The 15,414-nt window shown below is 36.5% G+C and overlaps 1 protein-coding gene across 1 annotated transcript in view; it reads right to left on the reverse strand.

Moving 5' to 3' along the window:
* Nucleotides 1-15,414, reverse strand: part of LOC126474165 (anamorsin homolog) — a 45,306-nt gene that overhangs the window by 9,010 nt on the left and 20,882 nt on the right. The window contains exon 2 of the mRNA XM_050101623.1: nt 7,447-7,784. Coding sequence (XP_049957580.1) covers nt 7,447-7,784 — 338 coding nt within the window. The remainder of the gene's footprint in view (nt 1-7,446; nt 7,785-15,414) is intronic.

Here is a 15,414-nt window from a genome sequence, read left to right on the forward strand (position 1 = left end):
AAGAGAGATCTGCACCCCAGTTGGTGTTGCTCAGGCAGCAGAGAGCATTGAGGTGCTGCCAGCACTTCCACTTCAGCTGACAAAGGTGAGGAAGCCAAGTCAATCGGGTGTCAAAAACCAGTCCTAAGAATCGATATGTCTCCACTACAGTCAGTGGATCATCATTAAGGTAAAGTTCTGGTTATGGATGAATGGTAGGATGCCGACAGAAGTGCATAACACATGACTTTGCAACCAAAAACTGCACCTTGTGGATGGCTCCCAGTAGGTGTTGCTCAGCAATACCTGAACTGGTGGAGCAGTACGAAATGCAGAAGTCGTCTGCATACAGAGAAGATGAGACGGAGGGGCCCAACAGCTGCTGCTAGACTGTTAATGGCCACTAAAAATAGAGACACTCAATACATAGCTGGGACCCCATTCTCCTGGACATGGGGGTAACTATGGGAAGCCCCGACTTGGACACGGAAAGTATGAAGCGACAGGAAATTTCGGAAAAAAATCGTGAGCGGGCTTCAGAGACCCCACTCATATAATGTGGCAAGAATATCATGTCATCAGGTGGTGTCATACGTTTTTCGTAAATCAAGAAAGAAGGCAACCAGGTGTTGGCGTCTGGAAAAGGCTGTTTGGATAGCAAACTCAAGCGACAGAAGATTGCCAGCGGTAGATCGACCCTGGCGGAAGCCACCCTGACATAGAGCCAGTAGGCCATGTGACTGCAGGACCCAACCCAACCACCGACCCACAATAAGTTCCAGCAGCTTACAAAGAACGTTGGCAGGTTTTTACCGGCTGCTTTTGGGCTCTTCAGCCACTGGCGGGTGTCATCTTTCCCACTAGAAGAAACCTGGGAAGGGAGTGACCCAAGAGACCCCTTCCTAACGAGAGGAGCCGAAGACGACTTACGCTTCTCCAGTTCAGAAGTGGGGACTGATGTCACTGATGGTTGGGGAGGGGGGTGGGGAGTGTTGCTCCAGAAGTAGATGGTGTGGGAGCAACAGGGAGAGAAGTGTCCCCCACCATCAAAGGGGCAGGTGGAATCTTCTGGTTCTGAGAGGCGATAGGAATGCGAGGAAGTGATGGGGCAACAACTGTTCTCGTAGCACCGGCATAGGAGGTGGTCATAGCCACAGGAAGTAGGTGCTCAAATTTCCTCTTAGCCTCAGTGTAGGTCAGTCAGTCCAGGATCTTATATTCTACGATTTTCCTCTATTTCTGTAAAATCCTGCAGTCTGGCGAGCAAGGTGAATGATGCTCTCCGCAGTTGATACAGATGGGAGGTGGGGCACATGGAGTATTGGGATTCGATGGACGTCCACAATCTTGACATGTGATGGAAGTACAGCGGGAAGACATATGGCCGAACTTCCGGCATTTAAAGCACAGCATCGGGTGAGGGATATATGGTTTAAAATCACAGTGGTAGACCATCACCTTGACCTTCTCAGGCAATGTGTCACCCTCGAAGGCCAAGATTAAGGACCGGTGGCAACCTGATTATCCCTCAGACCCCGATGGACGCGCCGGACGAAAGGAACACCTCACCGCTCTAAATTGGTGTGCATCTCATTGTCAGACTGCAAAAGAAGGTCCTGGTGGAATATAATACCCCGGACCATGTTTAAGCTCTTATGGGGTGTGATGGTAACAGAAACATCCCCCAACTTGTCACAAGCGAGTGGGCAGAGGATGCTGTTTTTATCAAGACTGACCCAGAGCGTATTTTGGACAAGCCCTCCACCTCCCCAAACTTGTCATCCAAATGCTCCACAAAAACTGAGGCTTCATGGACATGAAGGCTTCCCCATCAACTGTCGTACATACAAGGTACCGAGGCGAATAAGCTTCTCTGCTATCCTTAGCCTGGTGTTGCTCCCATGGTGTGGCCAGGGAGGGGAATGATTTTGGGTCATATTTCTTAGCATTGAAGTTAGACTTTGCCCACTTAGAGACTGCTGGCAGTGGACCACCAGCAAGAGATGACGTACTACGCTTCATGGCGTGTCATCTGCCATGATGCCACCCACTCCGACCAGGGGCCCTCCAGACAGGCGCCACCCAGCCTCAGCAAGGGCCATCAGGCAGGATGGCCATTGCCGGGAGTCCCGATGCCCCAGGGAAATGGGTATCTACTTCATGGCATACATGGGGAGTTAACGGCACAGGCATGAGCAGAGGGATCCCTGTGTTGTCAGGGGGCTACAACCTACAGGGTACATGGCGGCCCCACCACAATGGACTGGCTACCGTGCTGGATATAAGATGCTAAGAAGCCCATGGTCATCGTCAGCGCAGAAAGCGACACTGCATAGTGCATGGTGGAAAATGCACCCAGGAAGGTGTCCTCGGCCAAGAAAAGGAGAATGAGTGGGACTGCATTGTGACGACAAGAAAGTGGGCTAAAGATCTCAATGCACAATGGACATGATGCACCATGTAAGGCGTCCTTCCCCAATTGGCTTGCTCTTCGGGAAAATTTAGAAAGATGGAGGTCAAATCCGACATGGGATCATCACAAAGACCAAAACGTATGAGACTCCTTTTAGTCGCCTCTTACAACAGGCAGGAATACATCAGGCCTATTCTAATCCCAGGACCCGCAGGGGGTTGTCGACCAGAATAGACAGTGTCTTGAAAGGAAGATGGATATAAACAAAAGCAAAACAAGGATAATGGAATATTGTCAAATTAAATCAGGCAATATTGAGGGAATCAAATTAGGAAATGAGACACTAAAAGTAGCATATAAGTTTCGTTATTTGGGCAGTAAAATAACTGAGGATGGCTGAAATGGTGAGGTTATAAAATACAGACTGGCCATAGCACAAAAAGCCTTTCTAAAAAACATAGAATATAAATTAAAGTTCAGGAAGTCTTTTCTGAAGCTATTTCTTTAAAAATATAGCCTCATACAGAAGTGAAACATGGCCTATAAGCAGGTCAGAAAGATAAAAACATAAGCTTTTGAAACATGGTGCTACTGAAGAATACTGAAGATTGGATGGGCAGAATGAGTACATAATGAGGAGGTACTGAATCGAACTGGGGAGAAAAGAAATTTATGTCACAACTTGACAAAAGGAAGGACTCGATTTGAAACTCCCTTCCAGTGCAAACTCCACTGCAGTGTGAAACTTCACTGTGGAAGAGGTCAGTTGACAGAACACATCCTAAGGTATGAAGGAATCATCAGTTTGGAAATGGAGGGAAGTGTGGGAGGTAAACATTGTGAAGTAACATGTTCTAAAACTGATACAACTAAAATTTTTGTAAAAGTGATACATCTAGTCTATTTATAAAAGAAAGACACCCATCACAAATGTCCCTACCATTTTTTAACCTGGACTGTTTAGGATTAATGATAATATTATGAAATGGAAAGATTGTTACTCACCATACAGCAGAGAGGTTGATCTGGCCCCAGCAGCCAGAGACAGTAGTTGTGTGTGTGTGTGTGTGTGTGTGTGTGTGTGTGTGTGTGGTTTTTTTTTTTTTTTTTCTTTTTGAAGACGGCCTTCTGGCCGAAAGCTTACATGTTTAGTAGCTTTTTGTTGTGCCTATCTGTGACTCAGCATGTCTGCATAAGGTGAGAAGCAATCTTTCCCTTTCATAATATTGTCATTATTCCATCTCGGATTTTCCACTATTTAGGATTGGTTAGTTATAATTTGTTATTTTATTAAAGACTTCACATTTCAGGTAAAAAATACTTTTGACAAACGCCACTTTGGGATTGAAAATAAATATACACAAATATAGGACATTTATCAGAATACAGACTTTCTATCTAACAACTTTGTCTGCTGGATTATTCAGTAGTGTCACAGTGGTTACCTGGAGATATTTACAGTGAAACCACCGTTTTAAGTTTTCTCGTGGTCCAGACTTAAAAAACACAAAACTGAGGAAAATGTTAAACCCCTCCCCCAAAAAAATATTAGCAAAAACACATGTAACTGGCATACACGATTAAAAATTGCAATCCTTTCGAATACTTTGTAGGAAATCTGTCTATGTGAAGGAAATTAAATGTACAGCACAATGTTTGTACAATAATTTGTGGTAAAGAATTTCATCAGTTCTTAAAAAAACCACATATGTGTAACAGCAAGTAAAAACTCATCAAAAAATTAAATTTGGTATCTGGGTACAAGAGAATCAAGCTATTTCCTGATGTGCTACTACCCCAAATTATATGTTCAAAACACAAGTTTTTGAGAGATCACCCTTTGTGCTAACCCAGAAAAAAAGCAAAATCTGATGAACATGTTGAATTAAACAAGAAACATTACAGCAGCTATGTGGTTAAACCAAAAGCATAAATTCAGATATCTGCTTAATGACAAATTTTACCACCATTGCCGTTATTGTTTAAGGCTTTCCTTATGAGCCACACTTCATATGCTCACCACCATTAAAGTGTTATTTTAGTCTTGACGAAAAAAACAGACAACTGAAAAAATGAGTTTACTTCCTCATCTGATGTTACAAACTAATTAGAAATTGGCTCAGTGAATTTTTGTACACTGTGAAAAACATTAATTTGAAAGAAAGCTCAGGTGCTACAGTTTCATGTACTGGCCTGGTCTGGAACATTTCATGTTGATTGTCTTGTTCTTCCATTACTACTGCAACCTAGCAGTAGCTGTATCATAACTGCACAGTGAAGCTAAATGTTGCAAGTTATGCTAGCAGCACCGATCGTGGATTACATAAGCATTTCCTCTCTCACGTCTCCCCTCTCCACAACAACCTAAAATATTCCCTTAACTCCTCCTCCTCCTCCACCACCACCACCACCACCACCTGGGGTGCGAACCATCTGTCTTTCGTGCCACTTATAACTTGTTGAGGCATATCAAATGTTAACAGGAGGAAAATGGAATGAAGCCAAGCGAGACAGAGTAAGAACTCAGAATCGAGGTAAACCTTACTAGGAACAAATGTAAAATCAGGTAATTTTTGAACTATGAATTTATGGTGTAGAATCGCAAGAAACTTAAAATTGGAGAACTCAAAGTTCCACTGTATTAAGTAGTAAGTAAAATGCTTGAATATGATCCACTGTTCCAAAATATTATGCAGTTGATTCCTGGAAGTGATACACAAATTTATCATCATTCAGTTCTATAGACCGAAATATGTGCATCTAGCTTCTGTTCGTAATAATGCAGCAGTTTTTGTACTGTATTTCTTGCTATCACTGACACTAGAGCACCAGATAATATAGACTCTGCTAGGTTTTCATCTTATTTGTTGTGCACTAGATTCTGAGGTGGATGCACATGGTCTTATTCAAGCATTAGACGGAGGAAGAAAATTTTAAAGTGTTATTAATCTTGAGTCTCAGCTATAGGTAAGTAGTGGTTACACTCTGAATGCCTGGATGATACTGATCCCTATGAAGAGTTCATGCCAGATGCTATTGTAATGGCTGGGTGGAGGAGATAATATCTTTGTTAAATTTCTAGGAGAAAAGAGGAATTCATACAACTGCAAATTGTCTGCCCAATACATAAAGTACTGAAAAATACCTAGCACGTTCTGTCTCTACAGTCTGTGCATAAGGGCAAATTAGTTTTTAAATTAAACAAAAAAGATATTTATCTTGCCTAAGAGGGATGTATAGGGAAACTGCCAATTCCTAGGAGGGGAAAAAAATACAGTGATTCTCTTTTTGTGTATATCTTATTTCTGTATTACTCTAAATATATTAAGTATAATTGTAAACTGTCCATACCTGTTGTTGGTTGAATGTCATATTATTGAAACAGAAAAAACAAATTTTTGTAGTTCACCCTGTTGTTCGTTTCATGCTGTAATTATGCTAGAAATATTCTCCAAAGAAATATCCCAATTATAGACGTGCATTAGTTTTTGAGTTTTCCATCTCATTTCAGTGTATATTAGAATATCAAATGTGTATTGTATTTTGGACCAGCCATATAATATTTAAAATTTTTAGTACATAAAAATGTTAAGTTTTTCTAGCCCACAATTTTAATTAAAGAAAATTAAATACACGGTAATTTTAAAACATCTTGCTCTCCCTAACCTATACAAATGCCTAACATACGCTACTTTTTAAAAAAAAACATATTCAGATGAATTTCATGATTTTGTGTAATTTTTCAGTAACCTTACAGGTAGTGTTGCAAAATTCCCAGGAATTTAGAATCAAAGAAATATTCCCAAAATCCATAAATTCCTGGGAATTTATGATTAATTAGCAAGATAGCTCAAAAAACTGTTCATAGGTAAAAGCAGTAATTATATGGTTAAATCTTGTATGGGTCTGGACTTAACCTCCTTGTTAGAAACACACACATTTTTTGGTTTTCAATGTTTTAAATATCAAAGAATTAGCCCTTGAACTGCCAAGCATCGACATTTGTGACTCTTACTTTTCCTAGAACTGCCAATGTCAAAATAATCAACCTTTAGAAAAACTGAGTTTGTAATATTGATATGCCAGCTTTTAACTAAAGTTGCTAAAATACACAGGGAAGTTTGTTTATTCAATTTCTCAAGTTTTCCGTTGGCATTGGAGGTATTTTAGGCTATAAAGTTTATTTTAAACACCTGCAAATTCTGTAAACATTAGTCATCGAAAATGATATTTCGGGGAAATATTATACGAATAAACTGCCCGAGATTTACGATTTACTTGAAAATACAAATTACTTTATTCACATAGAACATGGTAATATATTAATTAACAAGTCTAAAGTGAAAGTGATCACGATATTTCGGAAAATAAATTTATAAATCATAATTCATCACATGAAATGAGGAGTCTTTGAATTCTGACAGTGAAACACATATAGTCATTTGTTTCGAAAAATTAAAAAAAAAAAAAAACACTACAGATAACGGCCGGTTGAGAATTACACCTTCAGAGAAATATTTTGTAAGTTTAGGATTCATTCAGAGAAATGTGGAGTTTCAACTTGCCCAAAAATAGTAGGCCTAGCGAATATTTTAAATTATTTCTTCCATCAGACTTACGATAAATGTGTTTTTCACGAGATTTGCAAGGAAATTAATGAATGGAATGATAAATCTTCGATTAAAATGTATGAATTTACTTAGTTAACCTAGTTTTAAGGTTCTTAACCGTTAATAGGTGTTAAAACATTCAAAATCTAAAAATTTTCATAAATTCCTAATTTCTGGGATTCTTCCTGGGCCAAAGAAATATTTCCAGCAATATTCCCATTTTATAAGCTCCCTCCCACTGGGAATATACCCGGCCCACATCACTACCTACAGGGAGATAACTGTATGAATATGGTAAGCAGTTTCAAATGGATGTACACTGCAAGAGTTTCTCAGAGAATAACAGGGTTGCACAGAATAAAACAGTGTAGAAGGCTGAATTAAACCACTCACTGGAAGACAACAACAACAACAACAACAACAACAACAACAAGGCACAATTACCTCAAAATCCGGTTTATAACACTGAACTTCTACAACGCAGAAATCATCAGTCACGTGTAAAAGATCCTTGATTAATTGCTTTTCATCATTGGTGAGTTCAATAGTCCTGAAATCTGACAAGTTTTTTAAGCCAGCAATTTTCAGTTCACTGCGCAGTTTTTCTTTGCTTATTAGTGCTTCTGACTGCATGCCAATGTTTACAGGTTCTTGTAAGATTAGGATGCCCTGTGGTTTCAGAATGCGGATAATCTCTTCTAAGATTTGAAGCCTGTGCCTCACTGTCTGAGGAAATGTAACTCCCGATAACACTGCATCAAACGATGATGTTGGATAAGCAGCTGAAATGAAACAACATATTCATCAGCCAGAAATAAAAATGGAAAAGAACAGGATTTAAATAATTAACTATGACTTTAAAAAAAATTATGTATTTTTCACAAGTAAGGAGTGATTTAGTTTCATATTCCATGGATCATTTTACATTCACATCACAAATTAATTCATAAATATGCCTACATGCTAAACATTTTTAAGTTTTCTTTTTTATTTATCTCTATTTTTTTTAACTACACAGATGTGAGTTAGTAATTCCTACTCACCACTTTTTACAATTATTAGAAATTATTCTATTGATTAGGAGTTGTCACAGAGAAATTTTCTGTTTGTTTCCAAATTTTACCTTGCTGTCTGTCAGGCATTTTATGTTACTGTATAAGTGATCAAAAATTTTTGTAGCACCATTGTGCACCCCTTTTTGTGCTAAGACAGTTTGGAAATAGTCATCACACTGTATGTGGTGAGAAGCACTGTTAATCATTAATTATTTGCTTTCATACAGTGGTAAGTCATGAAGGGCATGAAGAGAATAATAATATTGGAACAGTTGTGGAGTATTAAGTATGAATCTATTTTTCGAACTATTAGTTCTTTAGTGCCAATGTCAGCAAGGGCCGTTCTTCATGAAGGAGGAAAAAAATGTAAAGGTTAATTTTGGGAGGTTATACAAAAATTGTCTGTTTAGAATCTAGATTGTAGGTCGTACTGGGGCCAATCCAGTGGTGGTTGCTTGACCATTTTTAAATATTTTAATTTTTTTTATATGTAATTGCCCTATATTTGAGGTCAAAACAGTTTTTAAAATAATTTATCTTGCATCTTTACTGGATGGCGGCCATTTTTATTTGTAGGTGCATGATGATTTTTCAGTCTGGAGACATGAGCGAACATTTTAATCTCTCTGCACTGGGTTAAGTTACAACATTGCAATTGACATGATTGTTTTTAGAAAAGTGTCCTATACAACACTGTCTATAACACAAAATACGCTAAATTCAAAAACAGCCAGTCAAAATGACCTCCAAAGTTTGCTATCCAAATTTTCAAAAATCCACTTTTTAGGCCTCCCCAAAAAACAAGGAGTGTTTTATTTACGAGATTCCTTTTTTTCCCTATTGTTAGATATCATACACTACTAGCCTCATACAGAGCAAGAACACTTACAAATGTTTCCTTAATTTTTTATGAATTTTTGAAATTTGAAAATTTGAGTCATTCCATGTCAAATCAACACACTTTAAATAAAAATTTTACCTCACCCTCTTAGATTTTGCTGAAAGTTGGTATACTTATAGTGGTGCTGAAACTAAGAAAATACCGAATTTCAATTTTTTACCTCAAACCATTCCTGAAATATGGTCACGTAAACTTTTCAAAAATTGGCCAAAAATGTGTGAACGGACTTTTTTTAAATTGTCCTAGGAGCTGCCCTAATTGAGCTAGAGAACTGGGAAAGGTGTCATTTTGCAGCATTTTTCATGCTCTTTCCAGTGATAGACAAAAAAACATAGCTTCTAATTAATAACCTTTTTCAAAATGGTAATTAATATTTTGATTTAATTTTTTTACAAAAGTACATAATTGCAAATTTTCAAAATATTTCAAGAACTACTTCATACTGTTGTAAATCACATGGCAAAATATAAATGTGGGATGATGATGGGTTCATTGTTAAAAAAAAAAAATTATTACAGACTCTTGTTTTTCACTAACGGCCCTAGTTTGACCAAACTGACCTTTAAGGTAGTATGTCAGTAGAGGACCGTATACATAGGGCTTGATGTCTGTACAATAATTCAGAGACTGGAGCCATTGTTGAGATGATATAGTCTGCATTGTTACCTTCTAAGGCTTTGTGTGCCTACAGCATTATTGTGCACGGTGGTTTTAGTGCAAATCAATTGTTACCTCTGTGTTGACCAGTCTGTATCTATTATATTTAATAGTTCATTTTCAAGTAAATCTATACATTGAAGGACAGTTTATAAGTGGTTTTTGTATAAATATGGAACCAAGAAAAAAGTGCAGTGCTGTAAGAGTGCAGTGTTGTAATCCATTGAAGAAGTCAAATCATTTTATTAGAGACAGAAAAAAACTGAGAAATGTCACAACATGGATGCCCAAATTATTTCCTCAAATACCAAGTGGTGCCAAGATTTGTGATAAATGTAGGAAAGATGTAACGAAATTGAAAAATACACCAGAGCCCATCAGTGATGAAACTGTTGAAGAAGAATCTTCCGGATCAGCGATAATCATCCGAGACCAAGACCCTGACTTCACTCCAACTTCAGTAGCTGTTAAAACATTTAACACAACACTTCAAGAACTAGGTGAGTCCCCAATTGACAAGAGAAAACTAACATCTAGGCATTACGCCAAATCAAAAGTGAAGAAAATCTCATCAATGACACGTAAACTTTTTGTTGCTCCTGAAACGTCTTCATCAGATACTGATACTGATGAATCCGTTCTTGAAAATCTTAAAAGAAACTTTAAAAATTCTATAAGTGGAGCAAAAAAACTAATGATTCTTACAAGTTTACGTGAAAAGTGGAGTGTAAGGAAAATAATGAGGGAATTTAATGCTCCTAATTACATTGTTCGGCAGTCCAAAAAAATTTTGAAAGAGAAAGGATTCATGGAAGGTCCAAACCCAAAACCAGGGAAGTGTTTACCAACAGAAACTGTCAAAACTGTACATTCATTTTATGAAAATGATGAAGTTAGCAGGGCAATGCCAGGTATTGAAGATTGTGTGACAATTACAGAAACAAGTGGAAATAAAACAAAAATATCAAAAAGACTTATTTTGTGTAACCTTAAAGAAGCTTACAAGCATTTTAAAGACAAGTTTCCTAACATAAAAATAGGTTTCTCTAAATTTGCTGAGTTGAGACCAAAACATTGTGTATTAGCTGGCCGGAGTGACACACACACTGTCTGCGTGTGCACAACTCACCAAAACATAAAATTAATGATAGAAAATGCCAAACTAAATACAGTAACAAACAGCAGCTTAAACAATTATAAGCAGAGCATTGCAAAAATGCTTTGCAACCCATCATCAGTTGATTGCAACATGGGAAATTGTGAATATTGCCCAGGAGAAACGGTCATACGTAAAATTTTAAAAGACTCTTTTCATGAAAACTTAATTGAACAAGTTCAGTTCCGACGGTGGATGTCAGTTGAACGATGTAATCTGGAAATTGTTCAGAAAACTTCTGAAGAATTCATAGATTTATTTTGTAGTAAGATGTTGACTTTGATTCGGCATGACTTCATTGCCAAGCAACAATGAACATTCCTTAACTCCACAAGAGAAAACCTTATGGAATCTGAATTTGTTGTCATATGTGATTTTTCAGAAAATTATAGTATAGTTCTACAGGATGAAGCTCAGAGTTTCCACTGGACAAGACAACAGATTACCATACATCCTTTTGTTATATATTACAAACAGGAAGACAAAATTGAGAATATGAGCTTTGTCATTGTTTCTGATTGCCTGGAGCACAATACAACTGTGGTTTACACCTTTCAAAAGAAACTAATTTCATATCTAACAAATAAATTTCAAAAGATTCCAAAAAGATATACTATTATTCTGACTGTTCTGCCGCTCAGTATAAAAATAAGAAAAACTTCCTGAACTTTTGCCTTCATAAGGAAGACTTCAACATAAAAGCTGAGTGGCACTTTTCAGCCACAGCACATGGGAAAGGGCCTTGTGATGGAGTAGGAGGTCCAGTAAAGAGACTGACAGTTCGTGCAAGTTTGCAAAGGCCATACCAAAATCAGATCCAAACCGCACAAGATCTATTTGAGTGGGCAGTAGGATAATATCACAAATGTTGATTTTGCATATTCCACTCAAGAAGACTACGCTGCTTCAGAAATATCCTTAAAAGCCGACTTGAAGAGGCATTGACAATCAAAGAAACACATCAATTTCATGCTTTCATTCCCAATAATACGTCAAAATTAATAGTCAAATACTTCTCAGGTGATATGCAGAGTTGGGAGAGGGAAGTAACTACATCACTAGACAAACTGAAGTTACAAGATGTATCAGGCTATGTCACCACTGTATATGGCAGAAACTGGTGGCTAGGGTACATTTTAGAAAAAAACAAAGAACTTGATGAAGTGAAAATAACTTTTCTTCATCCACGTGGACCAGCTAAGTCATTCTCTTATCCTGCACATGCAGATGTCCTGTGGGTGTCAGTTGTGGATGTTGTCACAAAAGTGAATCAATTTACTACGACAGGGAGAACATACATTCTTAATGAAAGTGATGTAAACCAAACCCAGTCAGCTTTATTAAAATGTAATACGTGAAGTTCCAAGACAATTTATTGGGAAACTGCTTTCAACTCAAAACTTAATTTTTGTCTCAGGTTAGTGGTAATGTATATTTTATAGAAAGTTGTTTCAAAATTATTGTTAGTACCTATTGTGTTAAATTTAGCTATGTACAGATACCTGTTACTCAAAAACAAGCATTACATATTTAATTTGTTTAATAGTTCCATTTCAAACACCATGGACCAGAACTATTATGTAAATACTTGTACTTATTCATACTTTATTTCAGTTTGTAGTTAAATGCTCAATTTCTTGTTTTTGTTATATCGATTAATATACTGTTAGTGAAGTTGTATGAAATTAAAATAAGCAATCAACTTAATTATAAAATATGCTGATTAGTTTTGGTTTAATAAGGTGATGTTTTGATATTTCTAATACTTTTTTTACTTACCTTTCAGTATATTTTAAAGAAATTCCTGTTTGTTAAAGGTCAATTTGGTCAAACAAGGGCCGTTAGTGAAAAACAAGAGTCCGGGATAATTTTTTTCAACGATGAACCCATCATCATCCCAGATTTATATTTTGCCATGTGATTTACAACAGTGTGAAGTAGTTATGGATATATCTTGAAAATTTTCAATTATGTATTTTTTGTAAAAAAATTAAAATTAAATCAAAATATTAATTAATATTTTGAAAAAGGTTATTAATTAGAAGCTATGTTTTGTTGTATATCCCTGGAAAGAGCATGCACAATGCTGCAAAATGACACCTTTCCCAGTTCTCTAGCTCAATTAGGGCAGCTCCTAGGACAATTTAAAAAAAGTTCATTCACATATTTTTGGTTGGTTTTTGAAAAGTTTACATAGCCATATTTCAGGAATGGTTTGAAGATAAAAAATTGAAATTTGGTATTTTTCTTAGTCTCAGTGCCCACTATAAGTATACCAGCTTTCAGTAAAATCTAAGAGGATGAGGTAAAAAAGGTGTGTTGATTTGGCATGGAATTACTCATTTTTGTAAAGTTAGGGGTTAGTTATCTCAAGTGGGACTGAATATAAAAATATGATTTTTGCACAGTTTGTACACCTATATGATAGCAAGATACTGTAAAAATTTCTGACTGAACAAAGATATGAATTTTTGAAAATGAGGAAATAATTCACATTACTCTACAAATGATCTTACGGTTGTTGCCTATTTAAATGGTATATTGTTTCACTGTAATAAAATTTAATTGTGACATATATTTAGTTAACACTATCACCCAGTATTTATTTGGTTTATTTCTTTTCAATAACACAATATTAAACAATAGGAACTTGCGCTTTTGTTCTATGGGAATAAAAATGCCCAGTTACATTTAGGTTTATTGTCAATAAAGAAGTACATTATTGCTGGGCGTGGCATTGTTGTACTCAGTCTGTTCTAAAATCTCTGTTAGAGTGGATGTACATACTTCATCGAGAGTGTAGAACATGTTATGTGCTTTGTTCTGTGTGTAATTTGTAATTAATTTTGAGAAATTAACTGGAATGCAATAACATGGATGAACAGTGCTCTGTTGAACAGATTGCAAGTGAAGTGTGTCACAAAACAGTTTACAGTTCAGTTTCAAAAAACTTGAAAAATGTCAATGACTTTGTTGAAGTTAGACAAACTTTGTTTAAATTTTGAGGAAGTTCTTCTGTAGCATCAGTGTGTGAGTATCATGAGGAGGAATATATTCTGAAGTACAACGACATTTTTGGAAGAAAGTGCTGTGATCCACTTAAAGTTCATAAAAACCCTATTACTAAAGGTTTGAGGAAAATAAAACTTGAACATTTGTCCTTGTTATGTGAGAGTGAAACAGCTCCCCAAGTGAAACGTAATGTGATTCCTGGAAATTACGTGTGCGCAAATTGTTACTCAAAAATATTTGTTGTGAATCCAGAACCAGAATCGTATAACCTTGTTAATGACATTTATATTCCTAATGAGGTAGCTGTTAGCATATTGGATTTTGCTTGCTCTAAGATAGACGTATCTCCTGCTTTGAAAATAATAAAATTAAGAAGCAGAAAAAGAAAAGCACCTGATGAAAATAAGGTAAAACAAATTTCAGACAAAATTAGAAAAAGACTTGGAATCATGCTTTAATAATACAGATACCAACATTATTTCTGAAGAAGAAGAAAACATACCACCAGCATCATGGGACACTGAATATGAGCTTAATAGAGAAACTAAAAATTAAATGTTCAGTGACATCTAAAGAGGAAAAAGTCAAAATTTTAAGTTTGGTCCCTGACTCATGGTCAAGAGAAAAAATAGTTCATGAATTCAACATTTCTCATCGTTTGGTTAAACTAACCCGAAAATTAGTGAAAGAGCAAGGCATTCTTCCAGTTTTAGAAAAGAAGAAAGGAGTAGGTATAAGCGAAGAAACAATTAAAAAGATCCAGCAGTTGAAGATGATGAAAACAGTAGAATCTGCCCAGGTTGCAAAGATAGCAAGAGTTGTTATAAATGGAGTTAAAGTAACAAAGCAGAAATGACTAGTGCTGTCAAATTTAAATGAACTTTATGCAGCTTTCAAAAATTGTCATCCTGAATGCAAAATTAGAAGGTCAAAATTTTGTGACATCTGCCCTAAGTGGTGCATTTTGGTTGGAGCCTCAGGAACACACTCAGTATGTATCGTTTATATCATCAAATTATCAAACTGATGATTGCAGGTGCAAAACTCAGTGATCTTAACTACAAAGAGTTACAATATTTAATGTTCTGTGATACTAACAGTTATGACTGCATGATGAGTTTGTGCCCTGGTAAGGAAACCGTTATTGAACTGTTTCACGAATATGATGAGGAAATGCCAGACGGTATTACCTTCAAACAGTGGGTCACAAATGACAGGGCAGAAATGGTAAGTGGCTAAATCTCAGGAAGAGTACTTGGAATCATTAATTGATAACTTACAAAAACTCAAAAGTCACCACTATGTTTCTAAAATCAAAAGTAAGTTTTTGAAGGACAAGAAAGCACAGTTTTATGAGCCTGAATGCATAGTGCTAGCTGATTTGCAGAATACTTTACATTTGTGATTCAGGATGCAATACAAGGGTACCACTGGGTCAATGATCAGGCAACAGTGCATCCATTTATTCTCTACTTTTAAAAATGAGAAAGATGTAATTTGCAGTTCTTCAATTTGCATTCTAAGAGACTACTTGGAGCACAACACTTTGGCTGTACACGTGTTTCAAAAGTATGTAATAAATTACATAAAAGGTTGACAAGCTGATATACTTTTTAGATGGAAGTGGTAGT

Source organism: Schistocerca serialis, chromosome 4, assembly GCF_023864345.2.
Source record: "Schistocerca serialis cubense isolate TAMUIC-IGC-003099 chromosome 4, iqSchSeri2.2, whole genome shotgun sequence".
NCBI classification, from domain to species: Eukaryota; Metazoa; Arthropoda; class Insecta; order Orthoptera; family Acrididae; genus Schistocerca; species Schistocerca serialis.